The sequence below is a fragment of the Staurois parvus genome, unplaced genomic scaffold (assembly GCF_062004578.1).
Source record: "Staurois parvus isolate SC_StPar_1 unplaced genomic scaffold, SC_StPar_1.0 ptg000155l, whole genome shotgun sequence".
NCBI classification, from domain to species: Eukaryota; Metazoa; Chordata; class Amphibia; order Anura; family Ranidae; genus Staurois; species Staurois parvus.
The window spans coordinates 1599364-1612893 of NW_028317951.1; the positions used below are offsets into that span (position 1 = coordinate 1599364).

The window sequence follows — 13530 nt, forward strand, 5'->3', positions numbered from 1 at the left end:
TAAAATTTTAGAATTTCCCGCCGTTCCGTCCCCGTACGTCCCAACGCTTGCAGGGAATGGAACCCGGAAGACGGATGCCGGCATAGGCCGGAGGAGATGGCCGGGGACGCTGCAGGGGGGACATCGCGGGAATGAAGGACAAGGTAAGTGATCAAGGGAATCCCTGAGTAAAGCTGCAGGGTAATCCCAAGTGTAGCTCGGGGTTACCACTTTTGGTACTGAAAGTTAACCCCGAGCTACACTCGGGAATATCTCCAGGGAGGTTAAGGAAAAAAATTTAGACTTTACAACCACTTTAAATGCAGTTCAGGCTTGCTTCCCCTATCCCTTATGCCTAGCAGTATATTCTTTATTAGCTTCCCCACTGCTACATTCAGCAATGAGAGCCCAAGGAAATACCTGGTACTTCTGGGAATGGAGGATCAGGTGACTCACCCACGTGACAACACTGGCCAGTCAGCACTTTCATAGAGGACTCCTTGACTAAGCTACATCTCCAATAACGTTTAGCTTACACAGGACTTTGCTGTCGCTCCCAGTGGTCCAACAGTATGACAGAAGAGCAAAAGGAAGCAAGTATATGTACAGGTACATGTGGAGATCTGCAATACACCTTGTTTTTTTCCCCAAACATTACATTTGAATTGGCCAGGTTTTTGAAAGTTTTTTTTTAATAGAAGCAACAGCTGTAGCTTTAGGCAAGCTTTTGGTAAACTTCAAAATGTGCTGACTCAGCTTGACTTTTTCAGAAGTTTTCATTATATTATGTCATATGTTGTTGGTTGTTTTTTTAAGCATTTTTTTTTAAAAACAGTTTATAATGATACTTTATCTTTTGTGCTTTACAAAGGGCTTCAACATTCTGCAAAATTCACAGGTTATTTCTGTGCAACATTATATCCTGTTATAAATAAAAGGATTTTACCAGTGCCCATTGATGACTTGTAAGTATATTTCTTTTCTTGGTAATGCCTTTCCCAAAATAAAGTTGAATACTTGGGTTGCCTAGTTAACTGTTCCATGCTGATGAACTCCTACTCTTGTCTCTTAGGGATATGTGTTTGCTTTGAGTTACATGTTCTATTCATATCCAGCTGAAGAAACGTTCTGTGATGCTGTTTTGCTTGCGTTCTTCCTGTTCTTCTTGGTGTTATCAGATTGCACACTGTTCCCTAAAGTAATTAAGTGGATGTATCTGTCGTGTTCCCCCTTTGTAATTAACTCTGTGCCTGAGGGTTCACAGTGGTACTCACTGACTGATGTTCAGTAAACTTCCAATTAGTGATAACAAAATATACATAGAAATAAAATTAAAAAAGGTTAAAAATGAAGGTTAGTTACATCAAACAAGGGTTTTTATAGGGCGTTTAGCAAACATTTGTAATAGCAGATGGTTTTCATTTGTTTTGGGCTAAGAAAGTTTTAAAAGGTTTACCTTAATATAACATTTGAGCAGCACGTCAGACATCAGAGACATAGAAAACCCGGGTGGTTTAAATGCCACAGGCCACAATTTAAAGAACCCTCATTATTCAGTGATGTCAATAGTCTCTGTAACTCTGTCTTACAAAATGCTTGCTTTCATAAAGTGTGGACATAATTGGAGGAGAAGCCATTTATAAATAATTGCCTCATACTACACATTTAAAGATACTTCTCACATAAAATATAGAAGAAATAAGTGATTGGTAAGCTATTATCATCCTTATAAACTCTAAGTGGTTGATAAGTTCTTAAAGCCTACATACACTAGCACATAATTTCCAGAGCCAGGGCCATGGGGAGCCACCTTCTGCCAAGCATAGTACACGCTACTAGTTTTTTCTTTTAATTTAACCCAGTGGATTGAACGAAAAAAAAACCTGACAGCTCAGGAGGAGCCGCTGTACTAACTATGCAGTGTTAGTACAGCTTTCACCCCTGCTGTGCTATTGTGTTCTTACAGGGGGGACTGCCCCTCCGCCAGAAAACTCTGGTCAGCACTCTCAGTCATTGGCTGATAGACTTGTTTGGGAGCCGATCGGCAGACCTTTTTCAGTCATGCCCCTTTGACAGAAGCAGACCTTCTGTTGGACCATCTGCCCTACACACGGGACAAATGCCGCCCAACATTCGGCCCGTGTGTACTCTGCTTAATATTTTTAAAGTTCAGCAGTGCTCAGTGTCAGCCCCAATCTTTAAGAGATCTCGTCCTCTTAGGGCCTAAACCTTCCCCTCTAAGAATAAGTGGTGGGTCACAGTGACCATTGCAATTACTTCACCTTGTACCTTGCTGCTAGGTTTTCCCTTATTTCTCCTTCTTAGACTCATGTATCCATCAACAAAAATGGAGGAACAGAGATGCTGGCACAGAGCACAATTATTATTTTCTTAATTACTTTATATTCTGCTCCCCCTGTACTTTAATCAATTGCTCTCTCCAATTCCCAAATCCTCTTGTTAAATTATTAAAAAGTAGAGTTAGATTTATGCAGCAGCCCCCCTCTTCCTCTCCAATAGACATAGACAGCAGCAGCTTGCTATGGGGGGCACCCACTGCTCCTTGTGTCCATTCACACATGGAGCCGTGGCTTGGCCCCGCGCCCTCTCTCCTCATTGGCTGACTGGCTGTGATTGACAGCTGCAGAAGCCGATGGCTCCCACTTGCTGTCTCAGCCAATGAGGAGGCAGAGACTGGCCGCGGCTGTCATTCACATCGCTAGATCACGATGAGGCTCTTTTAAGTGTTAAGGGGGCTGGGGGGCACTGCTTGCGCTATAGCACAAAAAACCTTGAGCCTTTACAGCCACTTTAAGAATGGAGGCAGCTTGACATCACACTGGGTAGTCATCTTGCTGCTCACTGCGTGCTGCCACCTAGTATCCTGTGGACCTGTCAGCAATCCCACATCACTGCATGGCCAGTTAACCTTTCCCTATGCTATCCAAAATGTAAAATAATTTTTCGGCTGGCATTATACTTAAAAAATGTACCAGTTCCAACTTACACACAAATTTAACTTAACAACAAACCTACAGAACCTATCTTGTTCTTAACCCAGGGACTGCCTGTATATATCCAATGCTTTCAGAAAATATCCAGTGCAGAACATGTATGGTCTCGGTGCTCTTTTTTGAACTCTGTAAGCTGTAAGAGAAAAAAAAAGTGAAAAATTTGCAAAAATGGTCTTGCTGTCTGATGTTTAAAGTGGATCACACAGCCTGGCAGCAAAAGGGTTAAGAAGGCTACCACTAAACAGTAACACCTTGCTCCAGAGGTGTTTTGCAAATGCTCCAGAGCATTGCAGTGAGACCCTGTTGACAGTTACCTGGACCTTTATTGCAGTTTGCATGATGCTTTTCAGGAGTAGATGAAGGGACTGTCTGTAAGAATGTTTGAGACCCTGCAGGAGCTGATTTTGGGGATCAGGTCCTCCACACATGACCTGTTGTGGTCCAGCAGCTTGTCCTAGAGCAAGAATCCAAGACATCAAATCAAGCATGATATTTTGACAGAGGCTAAGCCATTCATGTGTTTGATTCCTGGGGTCGGTTAAGTGGCGTCCACCTTCTTCTTCTATCAGCTATACTGGAAATTGCTCTGGGACACCTGCTCCCTTCCCTTGCCGGCGGGGTGATTCTCATCTTACTATCCAGCTTGGAGCAGCACCACAAGACACTCTTATAGCTCAGATACATTTTGTAGTTAGAAATATGAACTTGTTCTGTTTGTTTAACCTCTGGTTATCGAGTACTTTAACAGTTTTTATTGACTAAACTGCACACAGTCCTGGGGAACACTTCTATGCTGATACATTTTTTTGATTTTTATATTAGAGAGTTAGAAAGTTCAACGTTAAGCTTGACTATGATGCAAACACAATAGGACACTTACAGTTGCAGGAAAAAAATTGTAACTCTTGAGAATAACCTGAATTTCTATGTGAATAGTTACAGCATAGCAACATAACAGATAAGACATGTAGCACCAGGGGTGGACTGACCATTTGGAGACTCGGGCACTGCCCGAGGGCCCGGGGTCAGTAGGGGGCCCCATGAGATGCCCCTGGTACCTTTTTCATAGGCTTATTTGTGTTTGGGCAAGGACACAAGGGCCCCATGATCCCCTATTGCCCGGGGGCCCCATGAGTTGTCAGTCCGCCCCTGTGTAGCACAACCCCCTTAAGAGCTGCTGAGTATTAAAGGTTCCCTGTTCACTTCTGAGCCCTGGCTGGAGCACAACCCCTGCTGACACACCTTGGCAAGGTATCCCCCTCGCTATAGCACATACACTAATCACACAGCACTTGATGAACAACAAATCAGTCTGTATTAAGATTAGATTAGCAGAGATACTGTATGTACATGAAGAATCAGTGACTGCTATGCACAAAAGTGAACCATAAAAGAGAAATAAACAATGGAATATAACATAGTACCACTTTAAATCATCCCCAATTGTCTAATCAGAGCTCCCCTACCAAGATAATTTTCCCCAAACAATCAGAAGGGAAAAGAGCAAGAATGTTAGGCTAGTTTGCTTGTGGGCTCCCAGTAATCAGAACCAGTGCCTAACTCTCTGAGGGTTTTAATAAGTGAAAGGTCCCATATAGAACCTATCACACAATGTAGAATTAACTCTTCTGCTGGCTTGATGGAGCTGTTTATGTTGGTAGATGACACTTCCCAGGAGATGATGATACAAGTTTCCCTATATTTTCAGAGACAGCAAGCTTGTTTAAATGTGTCAAACAAGGGTATGGTGTATATTTTAACTGAAGAGGGAGGATTTGACAGAAGTGTGTCCCTTAAAATGCAGGGCTTCTCAAGTACTGGGCTTGGCTGGGGAAACTTGAGTAAAATAGGCCTGAGGTAATATACTTTTACTTTTTCTCTTTTACAGTTCCTGTCAATCAGGCAAACAGTAAGTATTAAGGCTTATATACTGTGTACAGTACTTAAATGGTCACCGGGTAGATAGGCCGTAGCACTTAGTGGTCTACAGAGTCTGTGTCTCTATGTGGCAATCTGTGTTGTAAGAACCCTAGACTTAAATAGCTGGCAACAGCAGCAACTGAACTTGCATAGTGGTGTGTTGTGGGTTAATAACCCTCTCATCTGGTCCTTTAAAGTAGCTGTGTGAAGCAATGGCCTTGCTGTTGGGGCGTCCCTATTCTTACTGTCCTCCTAGGAAGGTAGTGGTGCTGGTGGCGATGTCCTGATTTGCCTGCCTGCAGAATTGACTATCCTGCCACTCTCAGTGTGATCAATGATCTGAAAATACCTTTCTCTGCCGTCTGGTGCAGTCCAATCCAGTCTGAGGCCTCCTGAACCGGCCCTCCTCTCTCACCCACATCCTGTCTTTCTTCTTCTCTCTTTTGAGCTACCGGGCTTTTCTTTTTATATACTCCCGCCCCTTTGCTCACTCACTTGGGATCTGTAGTTCTATGTCAACTAAACTGAATGAAGAAATCCTGCTTGCAGCATGCACATCCCAACATTCCCAGCATTGCTGTACAACTTCCAGTGCCAACTGGACTGCAGAACACTGTCATCTTGTGGCCATTTAACAATCTGCAATCAGTAACAATGCAGTGTGTTACACACATAATTTATAAACTAATAACACGCAACTGCCTTTTTTTTAATACATTACTTACAGTATATGTTCACCATTCAAGATGGAAAAAAGTGTTCATATTCTGTAGAATTTAGTATTGGTAGAATTTAAATGGTTGGCAGAAGTAGCCAAAAATGTTTCCTTAGTCCTAGTTCACACTGATGCGGATCAGATGCGATCCAAAACACATAAATTCACATGTCATCTGAAAATACACTGTATTCCATGAAGGCTATTCACATCTATGTGGTGCAATTTTTATCCGATTAAAAAAAGGGTCCTGTGCAAGTTTACCCCTGGTGTGTTGTCAATTTTATCTACAGTTATATATATATAAGGTGCAGCGCTAAAATAACATAAATATCATATTATAAAATCAAGTGCAAATATCAAATCACACTGAGGTGAGATTGGGTGAAATGAAAAGTCCCAAAATATAGGCCCAACGTGGGGATCCGATAGATCCTAATGGGTGCGTGGGGTAAAGTTTCAGTGTACCACACGGTGAATCTGGGGTAAAAATTGCGCACTCACCAGAAGTGCGTCAAAAATACGCATGTAAGATATATGCTGTAGTATCAGGTAGCAGTCATCAATTGCCAAGATACGGACGGGGTCATACACCTTCCAATCGCAACTCAGGGTAGGTACTCCAAAATTCTTAAACGTGTCTCAAGCGTGTCACCATTTGGAGTCCCCTTTTTTGAACAGGTTCTGCAAGTGGGGACTCTCATTGAAGAGAGCCCAATAAGGGACACCACATAGTGTGATACCGTATACACTGAGTTTATTGAATCAGAAGGTAACACAACATGAATTGTAGAGGTAAAATGAAAGTAAGGGGGGCTACAGTATCCGGATGTCTGACCACCGCTGGTGGCCATCCTGAGTAGTATCCTGATTAGTAGGACGTACAGGGGACGGAACGGCTGGAAATTTGAAAATGACAAAAAGTGACATTCACTAAAATCACATAGTAAAACATTACTGTATCAAACCATTTCACATACATTTTGTCCCGAGTGCTTTGTCCTGTGCCCTGCCTGCATTTGTACCGTTCTTATTGCCTGGAAACTGAGAAACCTCCATGGCGTCCAAAAAGCGTCCCTTTAGGTCAAAAGCGGGTTTAGATATATGTTAGTGAAATGTTCATAGACCCTATTGATGACAAGTTTTCTTTACCAGTCAGAACTATGGCTATGCTACACATTATCATACTGTCTCTGAGGGTAAATTTATAAGGCAGTGAATGTGACATTCGCCAAATATTTGGTGCAGTGCTGCTGCATGCGTTTACAATACAGTGGCTGGTTCAGCTGCAGTAAATGTGTGGTAAATGTCACTAGCCGTGCAATTAATTTTGTTATGAATTGATGTTCAAACAACATTTTTGGTATTTGGAGATTTGAATGTATCTAAATTCCCAAATCACCATAGTAACTAACTTCAACGAATCTGAAATAAATTATAACAAAACAAATTATCTGAATTTGAATTAAAAAATTAATTTGAAAATTAACTTAAATTCAAAAATAAAATTGAAAAACAATTTGAAATTGAAACATATTACAAAAATACAGTAAGGTATAAAAGTGAAATAAGACGATGATTTCCTATTAGGCTGCTGAAAAGAATAGAATAAAACAGAATACAATAGAATATAAAAGAACAAAATAGAATAAAACAGAATAGAATAGAACAGAATAGAAAAAATAGAATAGAATATAAAGGAATAGAAAAGAATACAATAGAACAGAATTGAATAGAAAAGAAAAATGATAGAATAGAATATAAAGGAATATAATAGAAAATAAAAGAATACAATAGAATAGAATAAAAAAATAGAATAGATTGGAATAGAATAGAATAGAATAGAGTAAAATACAATTTAGTCATTTTACAAAATTCAAATATTAGAAGAGAACAAAATAAAATAAAAAAGACTATAGCTGTCTTCCGAAATTCAAATTTCAAATAGAATAAAATAGAAAGAATATAGCTGTCTTCTGAAATTCAAATCTCAAATAGAATAGAATAAAAAAGAAATAATGTATCTGCCTTCTGAAATTCGAATTGCAAATAGAATAGAATAAAAAAAAAATAGCATTCTTCTGAATTTTGAAATTTGAATGTCAAATAGAATAAACTAAAAAAAATATAGCCGTCTTCTGAAATTTGAATTTCAAAATTAAAATTTTGAATAGAATAGAATAAAAAAGAATGTATCCGTCTTCCAAAATGTGAAATTTGAATTTTAAATAGATTTGAATAAAATAGAACGAATATAGCAATCTTCTCAAATTCGACTTTCAAAACTGAAATGGAATAGAATAAAATAGAAAGAATATAACCACCTTCTGAAATTTGTATTTCGAAATTTGAATTTCACATCAATTTGGAAATAGCAAATTAACAAAATGAATCTGAATATACGAAACAAATTTTGAAAATGAATCATCATAATATAAATAACATCACAAAATTATTAACTTAACACATGACTTTGAAAGGAAACAAAACAAATGTTTCCGCTGTGCACATCTCTAAATGTCACATTCACTGCTAAATATGTCCTAGAATTTCTAGACATACCGGGCTGATTTTAAGCTAGGTACAAACTAGAACTGAGAGGTTAGAGTACTGTTAGTGCAGCGATCTCTCCCGCTGTGCCTTTCTGTTCTGACATTGGCTGCCAACGGGAAAGGGATGCTGGTTTTCTAGCATGCCTGTTAGACTGGCTTCTGTAGGACAGGCTGCTGTACACACTGGCTGCATGTCAGCCTGTTTCTGTTGAACTGGCCGATACCAGACGATATTTGGCCCGTGTGTACCAGCCTTCACTGAAGAAGTGCATCATCCATTTAGCCAAGTGCACGTGTTCATTTTGAACACCTAATCAAATGTAGACAATATAAAAAAAGGGGTTCTTTTGCTCATGATTGGTTGATTAGTGTGAATACAGCTTCCGTAACCTGAAAAATGCACCCCTTTAGTAAATCAACTCTATTAGTCTATAGATTAGATTTATTTATGGGGTTGGACAAAAATATGGAAACACTGCATGATTTGCAGGTGTGAAAGTGATGACATGTAGTGTAGACTGTAAGATGTATTTAATGGTGAACATACAAAAAACACTCACATGTAGAAGATAATAAGTAGGCTCATAAGGGGTTAAACAAGGCATAACGCCACAGAGGTATTATCTGGAGGAAAGAACAGGATGGCCGGCTGGGAAGCTTAACTTTCCACATTCACTGCAAATAATACTGACTCATGTCAGAGCTTACTGAGTTTCAAAGTGGGCAAATTATTGGTGCCCGCTAAGTTGGTATCTCTGTTATTAAAGTTGCCAATTTATTTTGCGGTGTTGGGAGGTACAGTGTCAGAGGTTATGACGGCATTTACAGTTTCCGGGAAAACATTGTTTGAGAACCATAAAGTTCGGTTGACATGGTCAACCGACTGAAAGAGACAAAAGGACATTGTGACCCAGAATAAGAAAACAACTGCTGCAAAAGTGACTGCAGAGCTCAGTCTCAGTCTGCCAAAGCCTGTGTCCACAAAAACTGTGCGGAGGGAACTCCAAAAGCAAAATATTCACGGGTGAGCTGCAATTGCCAAACCACTAGTGACTGTGGACTATCGATCAATAGAAGACTGTAATATGGTCACTTTTCCCAACCACCTGACGTGTTTACGTGTGACAAACATCATCCCATGCTTACAACTAGGACTGTCTTGTTCCAACGGTGAAGCATGGTGGCAGTGCAATCATAGTTTGGCCAGCCATAGCCTGGCATTCTGCAGGCCCCATTATTAACTTAAAAGGTAGAGTCACTGCCAGCGACTACAAAGAAATTTTGGCTGACCATGTGCACCCCATGGTGCAGACATTGTTTCCTGAAGACCAAGACAATAATGCTCCAATTCACACAGCTGATGTTGTCAAATCGTGGTTTGAAGATCATGCAGATGAAGTCTCACACCTTCCTTGGACACCACAGTCACCGAGCCACTATCATAGAGCCACTATGGTCAATTTTGGAGAACCAGGTTTGGGTTAGTTTTCCGCCTTTGGCATCTCTGCAAGACCTGGAATGATTTTTTGCATGAAGAGTGGTATCAGATTCCATTACTTACCATCCAAAACGTATATTTGTCAATTCACGGGAGAATTCAGACTGTCTTGGATGCCAAATGTTGTCCAACACCATATTAGGTAATGATTTTGTTCTTTTACCCGATGTTTCCATATGTTTGTCCAACACCTGTACATTTTGTACTACATTTACAGCCTGAACTTTTGTCAGCATTGGCAAATTACTTTAATAAACATTTGTTTATCATCGATCTATCACATGAAATCCTGATGCCATTAAAATGTTTACATTGTAAGCCTTCCATCATGTTCTATTGTGTGCATATTTTCTTCATAACTTAAGAAGTCTTTTCATTTCTGAAGTACTGGCTACAATGTGTTATAGTAATCTAAACAAATTGGTATTTGCTATGTTATGAACACAGCTCTAGATACAATAATGTTACCATGTATTACTTTTGTGTTTGTTTACAGTGCTGAAACACAAAGAGCACTTATACCTGGGAGGACTGATTGAGTGCATGAACTTAATCATGGCTACGTGAAGGTTAATAATGGCAACAGTAAAAGTCATCACTGATCTGTGACCGCTATTCAAGTATATTTAGCAATATGATCCACCTATTATTTGTAGCACATTGCTATAACATAATAGAATGCTTTGACATTCACATAAAACAATTCTACATAATAATGTCAAAACGTACTCTCTTTTTTTTAAATGATGTCCCACACAAGTCAAGGGCTTCAGACAAATGCAGGGTTTGGATGACTTCAGACAGTAAGAGACAATAGACATGACTGTACTACGATATCAGACACCCTGACAGATTTGATAATTCTATAGCAACATTGATCTTTCCGTTTGAGGTCTGACTGGTTTTCTGTAAAAGTTGTTTTTGTCCCACACCAGGGGTTTTGACCTTCACAAACTAATGACTCATTCTTGTACAATAATACAGTGCAGAAATTTAAGTGGATCTCATAAACGATATTCTCTTAAAGAAACTGTATCTATAAATCCTATAACCATAAAATGATGTGTTTATTTAGAGTGTGACATCAGTTTGAGAAAGAATAACCTAAAATGTTAATAATGAAACCTAACAAGTTGGTTGTACAGATGGTTATAGAATGGAGATAAAAGCTGTATTACCTGGAAAAACTGAAATAATAATAATACTAATAATGTAAATAAAAATCATGTCAAAAAGGAAAATAATTTTTTAAAATTGTTATTAATAGTAGAATTGTATTTTTTACATACAAGCTTTGTAGGTGTAGAAATGTCCCTGAAAACAGAAACCAAACAGAATTGGAAATGATCAATACTTGAAATTAGAAACCAGATCTGAAACAAACTGCTTTGACTTTCCTCAACAGGCTTGATTGATTACATAATGCTAATCTACTTAGAAATGCTAATTTAGCTTAACTGCTTCCCCACTGTCCTATAGCAGAACTACTGCTACAGGGCAGCAGGGCTGTGCAAAATCATGTATATTTACATGATTTTGTATTTCTGGGTAGGGGGTACGCGCATGCACCGTCCACCCCGCACCATCATTGGCGGCCACAACTGTCGATCACCAGGTCCCGGCTGGAGATTCCGCACCGGCACCCAGCGATCGCTGAGGAACACTGACAGTGGAGAGGTCTGTATGTAAACAATACAGATCTCTCCCTTGTCAGCACCAGCATGCTGCTTTGTATTGCTCTCCATGGTAGAGCAATACAAAGTAACATGCTTACATAGTAAAGCACACACAGACAACACAGTAAAACAGCACACAGATAACCCTTTTGATTTCCCCAGATGTTAGCTCCTTCCTGCCCAGTGTCATTAGTACAGTGTCAGTGCTTTTTATTAGCACTGATCACTGTATTAGTGTCACTGGGGATGTCAGTGGCAGTTAGTCAATTCCCCCCCAGTGTCAGAATGCCCGCTGCAGGCTCCCAGGCCCGCTATAAGTCGCTGATCGCCACCATTACTAGTATAAAAAAAATTCCATTATATATATCACCATTTGTAGACGCTATAACTTTCACATAAACCAGTTAATTTATGCATAATCTTTGTTTAGCAAAGACATGCAGAAGAATACATTTTGGCCTAAATTTTTTGTTGCTTATAGGGCAAAAAATAAAAAACACAGAGGCGATCAAATACCACCAAAAGAAAGCTCCATTTGTGGAAAAAAAGGACGTAAATTTCATTTGGGTGCAGTGTTGCATGACCGTGCAATTGTCAGTTAAAATAACGCAGTGCCGTATCGCAAAAAATGGCCTGGTCAGGAGGGGGGGGGGGGAATCCTCTGGAGGGCAAGTGGTTAAACAACTTGTATTTTCTTATATCAATTGAGGAGTCCTGTAACACAATCTCCCTGCCAGAGGAGCTTGCGATTTGTTTTAGCTGTTACAGAGCCAAGCAATAGAGTTCTGTATTTTGCTTATAATGTAAAAAATGGTGAACCCAGTGCTAGCAATGGAACACCTAGTAGATTGTGGAAGGTTAACAAAAACAAAATCTGCCTTTGCAGTCCTTTAATAATATAAAAAACTCCTACAGTCTGTACGATTTCTCAAGACATATAGTGCATCTTAAATATTGCTGCCATATTGATCATATATTCAGATTAAAATAAGTCATTGTCCAGACCCATTGGGCTGAATTTATCAAAGGCATATTTCTTATATTGAACTTGTAGGTTTCTTCAGCACCCACCCAAGCATGTGCAAGCCTGTTTAAAAATATAAATTTGTATAAAAATATAAATTTCTTTTGCAGTTTTACTGAGCAAATTAAAAACAATACTCCTATAATAAGTCAACATTGATTAATATCTAAAAAGCAACTTTTGCATAAAGCCAGAAAGACTACCCCTAAATCACTGAATTTATTTAGTGATTTTTTTTTGCTTTATATCACATATCCCTAGGAGTATTATATATAACTTCAGTCTTTACAGTCAATGACCAACATTAAACTAATTTTGCCTGGTGATGGTATCCTTCTCACCATTGTTTCTCACGCACCTTAAAATTTAAATGCACTTACTGGCAGTTCACGGATATCCCCAAGTTGAGTAATGTGTTCACTTGGTCCAGGTCCCCTCTCCAGGCAGCCTCATACAATAAGGTCTTTTTGTGTTCCATTGAATGAGTCATTGAGGAGGTTAAGTGTGGACATCTATCAAGCTGCCATTGCTTCAGTCCCCCTGTCCTTCGCACTTGTCTTTCTGACTTGGAAAGTGAGATGGAGTCATGTAAATCAAGGAGTTTCCATGCAATTTCCATTTGCTCAGCCATAGATATAATTATGTGATGTTGTAGCTTGAAAGAAGCTTAAAGCAAGGTACAGTGACTGCATTCAAGTCTAAGAGTACAGTCTCACATTCCAGAGCTGTCAGATTACTGCTGAGCCTAGTCCTGTTTTGCTGTTGTCATGGGAAGCACAATTTGACACTTAATGTGCTAAGGGTTTGCTCAAGGTCATAGGAATGAACTTGTAATTTATTCCAACATTCTGTCCTTTGTAACGTGATGGATGAAAACATTAGAGCATGGTACTGAAACAATGAACAATGCTTTGCATGCTGATTATCCAAAAAGCGATTTGTTGGAATTGATATACTGTACTATTGAATAAAATCATTGCCTCCAAGTCAGATTTCATATTCACATCTAATTATTCCAGTATTTCTCAAACTTCTTTAAGTTGCAGCACCCTTTAAAAGATTAAAAAGACTCGAGACAACCCAGTCTGAAATGTAAAAATTGTAAATGCTAATTATCAAAGGAACACCGGAGCCTGGAACAGTGTACACATC

At 39.2% G+C, this 13530-nt stretch overlaps 1 protein-coding gene across 1 annotated transcript in view; it reads right to left on the reverse strand.

Annotated features, from left to right (window-relative positions):
* LOC149463237 (uncharacterized) overlaps window positions 1–13118 on the reverse strand; it is a 50033-nt gene extending 36915 nt beyond the window's left edge. Inside the window, exon 1 of the mRNA XM_089675671.1 lies at window positions 12759–13118. Coding sequence (XP_089531797.1) covers window positions 12759–13009 — 251 coding nt within the window. The 5' untranslated portion in view covers window positions 13010–13118. The remainder of the gene's footprint in view (window positions 1–12758) is intronic.
* Window positions 13119–13530: the final 412 nt, after the last annotated feature.